Source organism: Falco naumanni, chromosome 3 (genome assembly GCF_017639655.2).
Source record: "Falco naumanni isolate bFalNau1 chromosome 3, bFalNau1.pat, whole genome shotgun sequence".
Taxonomy (NCBI): Eukaryota; Metazoa; Chordata; class Aves; order Falconiformes; family Falconidae; genus Falco; species Falco naumanni.
The window spans coordinates 17,498,775-17,512,943 of NC_054056.1; the positions used below are offsets into that span (position 1 = coordinate 17,498,775).

At 47.3% G+C, this 14,169-nt stretch overlaps 1 protein-coding gene across 6 annotated transcripts in view; it reads right to left on the minus strand.

Annotated features, from left to right (window-relative positions):
• The window catches only part of SAMD11 (sterile alpha motif domain containing 11), a 129,049-nt gene that overhangs the window by 48,319 nt on the left and 66,561 nt on the right, over positions 1–14,169 (minus strand). For all 6 annotated transcript variants that reach the window (XM_040586994.1, XM_040586996.1, XM_040586997.1 and 3 more), the window contains exon 5: positions 9,360–9,484. In XM_040586994.1, the coding sequence (XP_040442928.1) occupies positions 9,360–9,484 (125 nt within the window). The remainder of the gene's footprint in view (positions 1–9,359; positions 9,485–14,169) is intronic.

Consider the following 14,169-nt stretch of genomic DNA (forward strand, 5'->3'; position numbering starts at 1 on the left):
GCTACCCTGGCAGGTTTGCCCACCCTGGGGCTCTAAATGAACTGTGCTTATTGTGCTCAGGTCTGTTTTCCTGCTGAGACTGCGCACACCGTCAGCAAGATCGCTGATGACACCAAGCTGTGCGGTGTGATCAACACGCTGCAGGGAAGGGATGCCATCCAGAGGGGCTTTGACAAGCTTCAGGGATGGGCCCATGGGAACCTCATGAAGTTCTACAAGGCCAAGTGCAAGGGGGTCAGGGCAATCCCAAGCACAAATACAGGCTGGGCAGAGAATGGATTGAGAGCAGCCCTAAGGAGAAAGACTTGGGGGTGTTGGTTGATGAGAAACTCAACGTGACCCAGCAATCTGTGCTTGCAGCCCAGAAAGCCAACCAAAGCATCAAGCGAAGCATGGCCAGCAGGTCAAGGGAGGCGATTCTGCCCCTCTACTTCACTCTCTTGACACCCCACCTGCAGTACTGCATCCAGCTCTGGGCCCCCCAACATAAGAAAGATGTGGACCTGTTACAGCGAGTCCACAGGAGGCCACAAAGATGCTCAGAGGGCTGGAGCACCTCTGTGAAGACAGGCTGAGAGAACTGGAGTTGTTCAGCATGCAGAAGAGAAGGCTCTGGGGAGACCTTATAGCAGCTTCCAGTACCTAAAGGGGCAGATAAGAAAGCTAGAGAGGGACTTTTTACAAGGCCACATAGCAACAGGACAAGGGGGAATGGCTTTAAACTGAAAAAGGGTAGATTTAGATTAGATATAAGGAAGAAATTCTTCAAAGTGGTGAGGCACTGGCAGAGGCTGCCCAGAGCAGCTGTGGGTGCCCCATCCCTGGCAGGGCTCAAGGCCAGGCTGGATGGGGCCGGGAGCCACCAGGGCTGGTGGAAGGTGTCCCTGCCCACGGCAGGGGGTTGGACTAGATGGTCTTTAAGTTCCCTTCCAACCCAAACCATTCCATGGTTCTGTCTAGGATTCTCTCAAGACTTAATCCAAAAGAGTGGGTCAACATTTTCACGCGTCTCCTCTAACACATCTCTCTCACACACACAGCACTGCACCCCTTCCCCTTCAGCAGGACTTCTCCCTCACTCTCACCGGAGTCCTCACGAAGCTGTGAGCCATGCAGTTGCCCTGCTGATTGCTCGAAAGAAATGTGGAGCGGAGCAGCAGCTCAGTCCCTGCCACCTGAGCGTCTAATCACAGCACAAGCTTTCCAGACACGCAGTTATGAGGAGCTCGTGGGGGGAGAGCGTTACCCCTGCTGTGCAGCAAGAGCAGAAGGCTAGGCTTTGCAGGACTAAAGCCGCAGCATTCAGACCTGATGACACAGAGTTACACGTATGCACCGGAGCAGGAACAGTGTCAAAACCCTGGCTCTGAAGTATCAGCTTGACCTGTGGCAGGGTCAGGAGCAGCGACTCACTGCCTTTGCCCCCTGTGCTTCCTTCCACCCAGCAGCAAGCAAGAGTGGACAAGTCAGGTGCTACATTACAATCTGTACCGGATTTCTACATATAACATCAGCAAGATGTCACCACAACAGTGATCCGTTTTCAGCTCTTTACTAGCTGCCTGTAAGGCACCTGGGAAAGGAGCTGGAAGCAGGGGGCGGGGAAGAGGTTATTTTTGGAAGCAGGATAATCTTGCTCTTCCTAGAGCTGCAAGGAAAGGAAGAAAGAGTAACGTTTATTTCTGTTTCAGCAGGTACTGGCCGTGAATTTGGTGGCTGATCCAACTGCCAGAGAGTGACACACTCATTGCCCTGTCTCTGGCCAGCCTGCCCTGTTCACCCCAGGCACAGCGGAGGCCAGGCTACCTACACTGCCACGGTGAGCCCTGTCCAGCTGCGGCGCTCCTTTCCTAGAAGTGAGGGAGATACACCTTGAAACGCATCACCGACCTTCACAAAGGTGTCTGCAGAGCCATCCTACAAGAACCGTGCTGCCAGAAGCAGGCTTCAAACCCCTGCCAAGTGCAAGGTTTATTGAAGTCCAAGAACAGGGCACTAAACTGCCTTGGCTCCTTCTCCTCCTGCAGCAACAAAGCCAAGAATAAAGCCTGAACACTCACACCAGCAAAATCCTATGCCCTAACCTACACAGCAAGCGCAGCTGCAGGGCACAGCAAAGGAAATGCTCCCATGTCGGGCTTTCCCATTCTTCCCTCACCTCCCAAGACCTCTGTACTACAGAAGGATGCTGGTTACCTCCCACTCCCACAAGGCTTCAGAAGAAATAAAAATGAACTTAAATAGAGCACAAAGAAAGGACAGTCCTCCAGATCCAAGCCAAGAAGCCAACTGTCCTTCATGGTAAAATATGTAAACAAAGGTGGCAAGGCTTACAACTCCTAGATGCCCATTTGGTGCTGATTTTCTGCTCAATTTAAGGCAGCAGTTCAATAAAGGCTTCTGCTTTTTTTGTTGTTTGGCTTTGTTAAATGAAAACATGTCTGCATCCTAGCTCATTATCACACACTCAGAAAACAGCCGTTCACTGTGATTCTGTCTCTAACCATTAGCTACAACATCCCGGATCCCAATCCTTTTTAACCCTCAATACTAACTCCTCCTTAGCAGATGAAAGATCTAGGTCTTGGTGCGAAGTCAAATGAAGTCATGGGGAAGCCCTCCGTGGCAGGCACACGAAGTTCAGGGATAAGCGCAAAGAAAGTGAGACAACTAGTTTGATCAGCTGTGGATCCACATGTACGAGCCATAAGCACTGCCTTGTCAATAAAAATTCCAAGACCAATTGTTAAATGTGAATCTGTTTACAGTTCACTCCTGAATTTTTTTCCTTCTCCCTTGCTTAGTCAACAGAGCATAAAGTGGAAAGACGACACAGGAGTGTTAATACAGAAGAACAAATAACCTTGTAGAGAGAGAGGAGGTCTCTCATGTTCTTTTTGAGCCATGTAGACAAACACTGCTCTTCCAGGACCGCAACAGCACCAAGTATACACGCCCTCCAATGGAGCAGGGCTCCTAAAGTGAGACCCCTCGAGGGACATAGATATCGCATTCTCGCTATCACGTGGGATTTCCACAGGAATCGTTGCAGTTTAACATGCAGCTATGCTGGGCACACCACTACTCTGAGGTCAAGACTCTCAGGGTCTGTCATCTCATCCCATTGACCAACAACCCTTAGAAAAAGCTCAAGCTCTCCAGGAACTCTTCACCATTGGAAAGTTGGCCTTCTGCTTCTTCCCACACCACAGGAGTCTCTAATCACTGGGGAAGGGGTCTTTAAGCCATGCACAGACCCAAATATTGTATGCAGAACCAGAGCAAATTGCTTGCTGTTTGGAGCGAGACCTGATATTCTGCCACGTCTCCATTAAGCATCCTGTCTCAGACAATATTCAGACATCAAACCAACCCACTCTAATCACGAGAGGCAGAAGGAAGAGAGGGAAGATCTACCCACCTTCCTCTAGCATCAGTGAGCCTGATTCCTCCACTTCTATCCATGCAAATAGTCCTACTGCAACTGGAAAGTCATGAAATCTGGCACTGCAGAACAGAGGGTATTTGAGAAGAGAAAGAGGAGAAATTAACAGGATTTTTCCAGGAGAGAAATTATTTAGAGCCTTGGGACCAGGACTCTATCGCAGAACACTTGTTCAAATCCTAAAGCAGCGTGCAAAGCACACACACACACACACACACAAACACAGAGACAGCACCCATGCCTCCTCTGCAAGCTATGGAGCCCTGCAAGGCCCCCTCCGTCCTCCCCCACGCTACGAAGGCCCTGGCAGACTACATTAGCCAAACTGGATAGAGGGGATTGAACTTGTTTACAGACACACTGCTAGCTGCTTAGAGAGGTTCTAAATCCGTGTTTGATGTGCAAACCATCAGCTTTGCTACTGTGCCTTTGTCAAGCAGCCCTGGCTCTGCTCATCCTTGTGTGTGTGTGTCTCTCTCAATTAAGATTAAAAGCACCTTGTGTCATCATCCGCTTGCTTGCAAGGTAAGCCCCTCTGTAGTGCCAGTGCTGTACCCTCTCTGCTGCCTTGCCTTTATCTGATCCATTTGGAAACAACTTTCACATTCTCATTAGGCTCATTGCCTGCCCTCCCCTCCCACATGCACGCTCCCCCTGAGGCATTTAAGCATACTTGCTCTACCTTTGCAGATGTTGTTAAGCCTCTTACTGAATCTCACCCATGCAGGCTGCCTCTGTATGTTCCTAAGGAAATACAGACCTATTATACAGACTTTTCCTTTCTTCCTCCATTTGGCATATTATATCCCCATCATGACTGCTATTTAATTAGCACCAAGGAAAGCTTTCTCCAGCACTTTCCGCTGCAGAACATCACCAGAAAAGGAGGATGCAGCAGAAAATCAGGTTCACAGAGGACAGACCATTCACATTCCCCAGGTAAACTGGCCTGGGAGCTCTGGGCATCACCAAAGCTTATTTTTCCAGGTAGGCTGTCAACATTCCTCCCAACGGCAGACCTGCAGACTGTCAGCACTTAGGTGAAGTAGCTCACCTTTCCTCTCTGCCAAGGGAGTATCTCTCTGACCAAGAGCCAACCTCACCTCTCAGCAGCTGGACTGGCTAGCCCCAGGTTTAAAAAAAAAATAAATTTCTTAAAAATGAAGAAAAGGTCCAACACTGGCTAGAGAAGTAGAAGAGGATTAAATTTAGCAGCTGACACAAGCCCAATGTAGACATAATCTAGACTTCAAAAGAGGGGCTAGATACCATCTTGATCAATGAAGAGCAACAGAGATGGCAGAGAGGCAAGTGCCCTTCCTTTACACTACGTTCTCTGATCCTCCACAAGAATTTACTGCACTTTCAATCCATGTGGGAAACAACAAACTTGGCACACTTGAAATCTGCACAACTGTTTGGTGCGCAGGCATTTATCCAGGGACTACAGAAACCAGTGTGCTCTATTTTGCAAGCACAAGCACCTCCAGTCCCCATCAGAAAGGCAGAGAAGGCAGACATTCGCTATTCTTAAATGTCTGAGGACATGATACTGTCGACAGTCAACCCAGATGAGAAGGAAGAACAGTGTGAGAGGGTGCAGATGGGTAAAATCCTAAATCGGTGAGGCAGATCTCCTCAGCCAGTTAAGAATCCTTCAGAATTACAAACAGAGCAGCTCCTCCTGAAACCCAGGACCCCTGGGATCTAAGGAAATCCGAGTGCCTCAGTGGTAACTGTAATAAATCCGTAGCGCCGCGGAGCGGGCCCAACACACACAAGTTTGCTCCATGATTAAGAGATCTCTGTAACACCTTAAGGTCCCCCATGAGCCCAGAGCAGCGAGATACAGCTAACACGCATCAAACACATAAGAATATCTCAATCATTACCACAGCTGATGGTGGCTCTGAAACCAATCGATAGGGCAATTAGATTTTATCAGAACACGCCTCTCAGCCACCTACTTCTGCTGTCATTGCAGAAGCCTCAGTTACCCCTGCCAGTGCCAGGTCTCCAGGTGACTGACTGAGAAGCACCAGATTTTTGCTTTTTTTGCAGGTTTTTGTTGTTGGCATTCTTTATTTCCTTCAAAGGTTCAGTATCAGGGGATACTTCAAACACGAGGTAAGCTGTCGGCTATTCTTATCTAGACATCGTGCTTCAGTACACACACTAGCGGGGGGAAACACCACCCCCACCCCCAAATCTCTCATATGCTGAATCTCTAGAAGTAGCCCATAATCCATATCTAGTCCATATTGTCACTGTGGAACACCACCACTGAGGTCTGGCAGAGAAGCTAAGGAGGACAAAGCAGGAAACTGAGCTCTGCTGTTTAGTCATCACTTGCTTTTTGATCTTGGGCGAGCTTGCCATTTTGCGTCTCGGCCAACTCGTGCACTTCTACAACGTACGTGAAAACTGGTGGAGGGCATTATTTGTCCAACATTTCCGACGAAACTTTCCTTACTGGCAGCATACCTCCCTTTCCCCTGTAGACTAGCAATAGCACTGTAAACTAGCAATAACAGTCTGTCCATTTTTTATGGTAAGTGTATTTTCAAAGCACTGCAGTTCTCAGATTTGCTAGCCCAGACTTCTGTAAATGCTAAACTTATGAAGACGTCACAATCACTACACTGGTCTTAATCACACCTAAGTATGCAACAGAAAGCCTAGCCATTTGTTTTTGGTGGCTCCAGATTCCTTCTCGCTCTTTGGGCCTCCCAAGATCCAAAGTACAGTGACTTTTTTTGTCCCAGCTACCCCAAGCCCTAAGACCGTATGTCCTCTAAACTTATCGTTCCAAACTGCTAGTGCCCACCACTGTGGATTATTACACCCACTGAGGTGGGTTATTAAATCCTCTTCTAGTCAGGGTCAAACTCTGAGTCTTTCAGGACCCAGTTACTTTCTAAGTCTTTCGGCTCCTGCCGTCCCAAACTAAGCTCTTCAGCTTCTGTTCCCAAACATAACCACCGCCATTGACATAAAGCAACCTGTTTTCACTTCTAAAATATCCAGAAGACTTCCAAGGATATAAATATCAGTGCTGCTTTTCCAGCCAAAGGCCTTATACATTCCAGTAATACATCAGTCTCTTCAGCCCCTTGTGACCTGAACATCAGCCCAGCTCTAGTCTGAACCCTGACTCTAGTCTCACCTATCTCCCAGAACTCATGAAAGCCCCAGAACTAACTATACGCCATCATTTTCCATTAGTTTCAGCCCCTTCCTGCATTTCAAAGACCATAAAAGATCCAGGAATACTTCTAATTTTCCAGTCCGTGCTGTTCGAAACCATAGCACTGCCTCTAATCCTGGTTTTAACTGTAAATCAAGGAACTCCCTCACAGAATTAATCATAAACCAACCAACTCTGCCAACTGCAACCCTCTTCTTAACCCCACGAGCCCTGCAATAAGCAAATCTCTTCCATTTGTGCTATCCTTACTCTCGATCCTCTATTTAGACTCAGGCATAGCCAAGAAGCCACGTAACACTTCTGAATCCTGTTTTAGCAGAGCGTGCGCTCACCTCTCGTCGTGCACATGTAGAATTTGCAGTCTGAGCCGCAGAGCAGACTCTGGATTGTCCAGCCTCTGCCGGCTGGGGCTGTATGCCTAACTTCAAACCGTAAGTGCTAAACCAGCAACAGAAAACATTATAGCAGCAGATTCCAACTTACTTTGAGAGCGCTGCAGCTTACAGTCATGAGTGATGCAGGAGTTTTTAAACGTGCCAGCATTAATATCATTTATTCAGCACTTTCCATCTCCAAACGCCTTTTTGAGGGAAAGTGTCTCAGAACCCAATGACACAGTACTGTTCTCAAAGGCATACAACGCAAACAGTAGACAACTAGGGGCACATTTCTTCTTCCCTTATTGTTGTAACTAAATGGTTTAAACAACAGCCAGCCTTTTAGAGTAACCCAACACTCTCTTAAAATTATATATGTAGCAAGTAGTTACACCACCCTCCCCTTCCAGTGAAAACAAACAGAACCAAGATGTAAACCCAGTAATCGGCATCAACTACAAATACCAGCACATTTTGTATCTGTTCCCTTAACTTGTGTGTCCAGGAGGTGGTGGCATAGGTACCAGTTCAGCACATGCTCTAAAGCCAAAGCTGACAGGTTCTGCATAGGCTTTGGCAAATGAGTCTTCCCTTAACCAAACAAGCACATAGAGCGACCCAGCTACAGACAGCAGGGAAAAATTAGAATTAAACTGTCCCTGTGGAGAGGTGACAAAGCCTCCTCTCCCTTTAGAAACCTAATCTCCCCACCATCCCCCCAGCTACTCTTTTGCCGGTCAACTCTTGTTAAGACACACCAGATCTACCACGTCCTGAAACCCTGTGACTTGCCTGGTGGCCTCTGGGGTGAATGAGCCCTCTTCTATTTCACTGCTCAGATGTTCACTGAGGTCACAGCCAAGCACTGTGGTGCGTGTGCACGTGTGTGTGCACATGCGCAGCACCTATGTTTTTAAGAAGCTAACCAGAGAACCTCAAACATAAATTCTAGCAAATAAGAATGAGGACTTCTACATCTAATCTTTTCTACTGCTTAACAACGATGGGAATGAAAAGTATCCCTAGTATTTCTGGAATGGGTCCCAAAGACTTTCAGCAACGCTGGTCAAGACTAGCAGTTCGTCTGTAATGCAAACAGTATTAAAAACCACTTTAACATACAGGGTCAGCTGAGACATATGGACTCAAGCAACATCATACAGAAAAAATTATCTCTCTGCCCAGTCTGGCTCTTAGAGCTGTGTAGGAAAAGGGGCTGAGAAGACAGATTAATGAAGATGATATGAAGATTTAGCTGTGAAAGCAAAGACTGGTAGCTGCCCATTGTTGCTTTACAGATGTGTCACAGATCCCCCAGTTCAGCACAATACATATATGGGACTGAACACTACTGCAGAAGTAGTCACACCAGTACAAATTTCACTGCAGGAAGAAGGAACCCTTCTCAAACCAAAGACAAACCAGGTACCTGCCATGTTACTGAATATCCTGCAAAGACATTCTCAAAGTGTATTAGATGTGGTATTCCCTTAAGATCCGGGCTTAAGTTACACAGTCAATAGAATGACTTACAAGAAAATATGAACAAAACCCAAAACATACAGATTTTCAGGAAAGGCTTGCGTTAACATACACCAAGGGATCAAATTCTGATTTGGAAGGACAGGGATCACTCCATATAAAAACTAGCGTAACTCCCAGGTTTTCCTCAATTTTTATTTATAATCAAAAGCAAATTGTAGATTCTGCAAACAGCAAACAGATCTCTAGTTTATTACCAGTGCCTCAGTTCTTGACTGATGAATATCTCACCAAAGCATCCTTGCCCATAGCTCCCTTACTGACCTGCAGAGAGGCACAATGCAGGAGCCAAGAGGAGCATTTCTCGTTTCACCATGTGAAGTTGAAACCAGGTGAACTTCCCCAAAAAGCAAGGATGTGCTACAAAACCAAATAATCATGCTCACAAAGGAGTTGGCAGGCACAGAGGCAGCATGGGGAACCTCTGATTAATGAAATTACAAATCAAACCATGCTCTCTGCAAGGCCTTTCTGCTTCACTTGACACTAACCCTGGGGACATTTCACTTCTTTGCTGGCGCAAGCTCCTTTGCCAGTAGTTTAACACAGACCGCTAGATTTGAGAATAACATAGGGCTGAGATCTCAAAAGGACTTTAACATTACCATGAAATCCTTTCCACGTTAATCTTTAGCCAGAATATTAAAAGCTTTCATACAGCTCACTCCAAAGAGTAACACAGACAGCCACAGAAAAAACAGCTGCTGAAAAAATGAACAAATGAAGGAGCAGAAGAGAAAGGAGGGAAGTCAAACCCAGACCAGCAGGACCTGCTCCAGCTGCTTACCTGCTGCTCCTAAGCCAACGTCAATGCTGTTTCTCTTGAATTCGCAGCGGCTCTGGGTCTCTGGCATAACGAGCTGACGGCTCTGATGCAGGTTGGAGATGATAGTGGAAAGGTCGTTATCACGGCTGCAACAGAGCAGAAAAGCACCAAGTTAAGGAAATCCTATTTGCCACCACATAATTGATTTTTGTGTGTATGAGCATATGTGTGCATGCACGCAAGATTCTTTTGTTTGCCCCAACACAGCTGTATTTCAAGAAGGGTTCTCCCACTCCTACCCATCAGGTTCCTAGGTAACCTCCTCTAGTTTTGGGGAGTGGAGACTAAGTGCAAAGCACTTCCCAAACAGCACTCTCATTTCCCATAAAGGACTCTGCAGCTGCCAGAGCTCCTGATTTCAGTTTTGCCAGATATAACTTGCGTGGGCCAGAACTTACATCTCAGATGGAAAAACTGAAAGTGTAGAAATTGGCAGATCTATTCCAGAATTAATAGGAACTTGAACTGAAATAACTGATAGTTTTCTATCAGTTGCCACACTTCTTTTCTTAAAAAAAGTAAGTTTTTCCATTCCATCACTGTTGGAATGCAAGAATACTTTATTTATTTGAATAATAGTTTTGGGTTTAGAGAGAAACCCACCATGGTCCCGGGCATCGGCATTACTCAGAGCTGAGGGTACAGATTTGTTTACAAAACTAATTTTCAACTCTTCACTAACAGATCGTGAAATAATGCTCTCTTCCTTCTGGGAAAACAGAATGCATTAAAGCAGTTCAGCATTATTTTGCCTGTTATCCTTGCATGAGACTGCTGCTAAGTAGGCTAGTTTAGTCTTTTTCCTTTTCTTTTTTTTCCTTCTATGGAGAGGAAGAGCACAAAAAGACATCCACTGTAGCAGATACTGCAGTTCAGCTGGCAAATGCTTCTGCTTGCAAACTGCTATCCACTTGCTAAATATTTCTGAATAAATGATATACAAACACTGAAGAGGAAGAACAAGCTAAAACGTATCCATGATACTAAATGGAAATGCTGGAATATCTCCCTTCTGTTTGTTTGCAGTATATGTTAAATCACCCATCCTTCTAGCACAAGGTGCTTGCCCCAAGCTAAATGTGGCTATTTTTCTTCCTCCCGTCTTTCTAAATGGAAGATGACAGCCAGAAGAACCAGAGACACTTACAAAAAAATTATACATATTAGAAACATTGCCCTCCCTCCCACATCCACAGCTCCCTCCCAGCCTCTACTCACATGACAAATGCACCCACTCTGTGCTGCTGTGACACACAGCACATGACCACCAACTCACTGGTGCAGAGGAGAGTGTCCTCACCTGGGACCAGCAGGACAACACGGAGGGTGCATTATCTGCAGAATTACCTAGCAATCATCTTCCCTTAAATATCCCCCACTTATCCCCCCCTTACCTCCTCCCCACCTGCTGCACCCCCACCTACAGGCTATCAGCACTAGCAACAGGAGCAGATCTGCTCAAATGCTCCAGAGAGCCCATCCCTGCTGCAGAAGCAGGGGCTAATCTGTCGTCTAGCTCTCTGCTAATCAGATAAGTTTATGACAGAAAGTCTTTAGACAGAGGTACTTTCAGCGGGCGTCTGGCTCCAGATTTTCACAAGATGTAGCAGACAAAAACAGACTCTCATTTCAGCAGCCGCTGTCATGTTCCCTGCTGCTCCCCCCGCCCCCCCCCGCGCACTCCCCCCACCCCCAATCTTAGCAATGAGATAGGATGCTCAGATCTCAAAGCCTTTGAGCACCCATTGCATCTTCCTCCGCTAAACCAGTTCAGATTCCTCCTTATGCAAGCAGAAGGCTAATTACTTAAGCAAGCCCACAGGTGAGTGGGAAGCCCATTTCTCCTGTGCCAAGCAGTTTTGGGTCTTATCCTCTTTTAGCTGCCACCTTTAAGATGCATTATGCAAATATTTTGGTGTCTTAAGTCATTTATGGGATTAATGTGAAGTGATTATCAGTTCTTTTTAATCATGCCAATCAATAACTGGATGTCAGGGACAGAGGACAAATGCAGATAAACGCTGCCATCAGCACAATGCACAGGAAAGGGCAGAGGATATGAGCCAGAAGTGCAGAGCGAGAAAGGCAGGGAGTAGGAAGAGAAAAATGGGATAATTACATCTTTGCATTTGCAGAGTGTCTTGCATCCCAATCGAGCCTAAAGCACCTCTGATATGTAAACACATTAAGACAGCTACCAGAAGGAATTGTTTTCTCCACCACTAAAATGCAACTACCTGTCCTTCTGGAAAAGAGCATAGCAACTCTTTCACATGACTTGATTCTCCAAAATGCAAAGAGTGCAGAATACTGTGATATATCCACCAAAAACTATATCCCGGAGATGTACGTGGAAGGAAACGTTACCACACAAGAAACTGTATTTTTCTTCCCCAAAAATCTTGTGGGTTTAGGAGATTTTCCAAGGCCTTAAAATTAAAATCAGCATGGTATGCAAAGGAGCATTAGCAAGTCGTAACTCCACATGGGAGCAGATACCACAGGGCTGATAGGCACACACTACAGGCTTTGAATTCAACTCAGTCCACCCACGCAATTCGCAATTCGGCAGGATCCCAGGAAAACATGGCTTTGCCGGAAAACCTTTGCAGAAGGCAAACAGAACACCAAGGTGACATTGAGAGGAAAGGGGAGAAAGACTAGAGATAAGGCAAACAGGCTACGACGACAGCTTTTAGTACATCAAACTGTCCCCAGGAGTTGTTCCTTTTGTCTTAGCGCACCAGAGGTTTGAAGCAGACTGCCTTTTTGTTCTGGGCTTGTTCTACACCTGGCACAACGGGAGGTAGCTTATAGCTGGGGCTCAGTCTTCGCATGAGAAAAGAGAGTGAAAGGTAACCAGAGCTGCTTATGAAAAATTGAGATACCTTTCTGTGTAGGTAAAGGCTTTAAGCATTTTTTTAAAATGCTGTAGGCCAAGCTGGCCCCAGCAAATATAGCTCCACGCAGCTGCAAGCACACTCAGGGACTATGTAGACTCTAATAAGGGACGGACTTGTGTAAGGCTCTGCTCAGACCACAGAGGTCTTTCTACCACCATGTTGGGTCACCAGAATAAAACACCAGCTTTGGTTCTGCAGCTGACACCTCTCCCACCTCCAGCTTACCCGTGACTTGCATGAGATAGTAAACAAACATCACTTTTACAAGAGACCCTCCTGAACCTCCACAGAGCAAAGCCCAACCAACTGCTTTCATCTCAATGCCATTTAATAGAGGTAGTGAAAGTTTAACTTTTAATTGAGTTTCAGTCCTTCAAGTCCTATGCTATTTACACAGTGCTTTGGCCAGGAAGAAGGACTCTGCCCAGCTACAAGCAATTTTCAGAAACTAGCTGCTACTGCTTACTTGCTACCCTGGGCTGCGGCACTGCAGCCGCGCTCCCAGCCCTGACACCCCACTGCCTCAGGTTCGCTGGCCCAGCGGGAAGGCAGAACACCTAGCACTGCCACAGGCTGTGGGACACCTGCTCGGTCCATGTACTAAAAGTTGCAAAACATGAGCTGTGCCTCCAGCCTGGCCAAACCCCTTCACAACTCAGTCCTGCCCCCGGCCCGGAGGCGAACACCTCAGCCAAATCGCCTTCACCCACACCAGCAGGCAGGCATCCACCCCAGCCCTGCCCCATCCACCGGCCACAAAAATCCTAGAAAGAGCCTGGCAAGTTTCTCCACGGAAAACAGCTCTCTGAAAATTCAACCAACCACTCACCCCCCGCTGAAGGTGAACCGCACAGCACGCTCCTCTCGGCAGAGCAGCCCCGGCGCCCAGCAAACGCCCGCGGCACCGCGGCACAGGGAGCCCCTGTGCTCGGTTAGTGCCCACACCTGGGCAGGGATGCTGGTCCTCTGCCCCGTGTTTCAATGGCCTTTGACTGACTGTTCCCCCATTCCTCAGTCCCACTCCTCATTCTTCACTCCTACCTGTCAGCTACAGACTTGTGTGCCCACATCCCGTGGAAAAGGCCCAGCCCAGCCCCTACCAAAGCCCATCTCGCAGGCACTGGGTCTCCATGTCCGGAGCTGAGCAGCGCAAAGCGCATCCTGAACAAGTGGCACAGCACAAAAACGAGACCCTCAGCCCAGAGTACAGGGTGTTCTCTGTGTGTTCAACCTGCTCACCATACAGGACAGTGTTTTGAAAAGACAGCAAGTCTCTTGAGGAAAAGGATGTTTGTTCCTCTGGGTTTATACACCACCAAACTCGCTCACAGGAATCCTGTCATAGACAGAACAGGCAACAAATTCATCAGCTCGGGGCCCCAGCAAGCAGAGCCAGTGCAGGATTAAAGATTCCCTCAGAGGGAACACAACAGGCAAAAGAATATCCAGCTTTGCAGGACCCAGGTCAAGCGTGCACTTTGGGGAGACCAACATACATGCAGTAACACCTAAAACTTGGCTGCTTTGTCTGGCATAGTGAGTGATGCAACTGGAATGGGTGTAACAGCATTCCCCCTGAAGTCCTCACCAGCAAAAGCCCAATTCTTGCATGACCTCAGCGGGAAGGAGCCCGCATCAAGGGGAATGCAGAGAGTTAGTCCTTCGCATGTAGAGGATTCCCCCACCTGTGTGCTGAAGGCAGTCATTCCACCCAGATGCTCACTTGCAGCCCCAGCAGGGCAGAGTCACGCTCTGCTCTTCCTTTGTCTCGTCTCTGAGCCGCTGCTGGGTGCCTGTTAATGCAGGCACCCCCCCAAGACATGCACTGACACATGCACACACAATCAGATTAAAGGTCTGATCCCTTC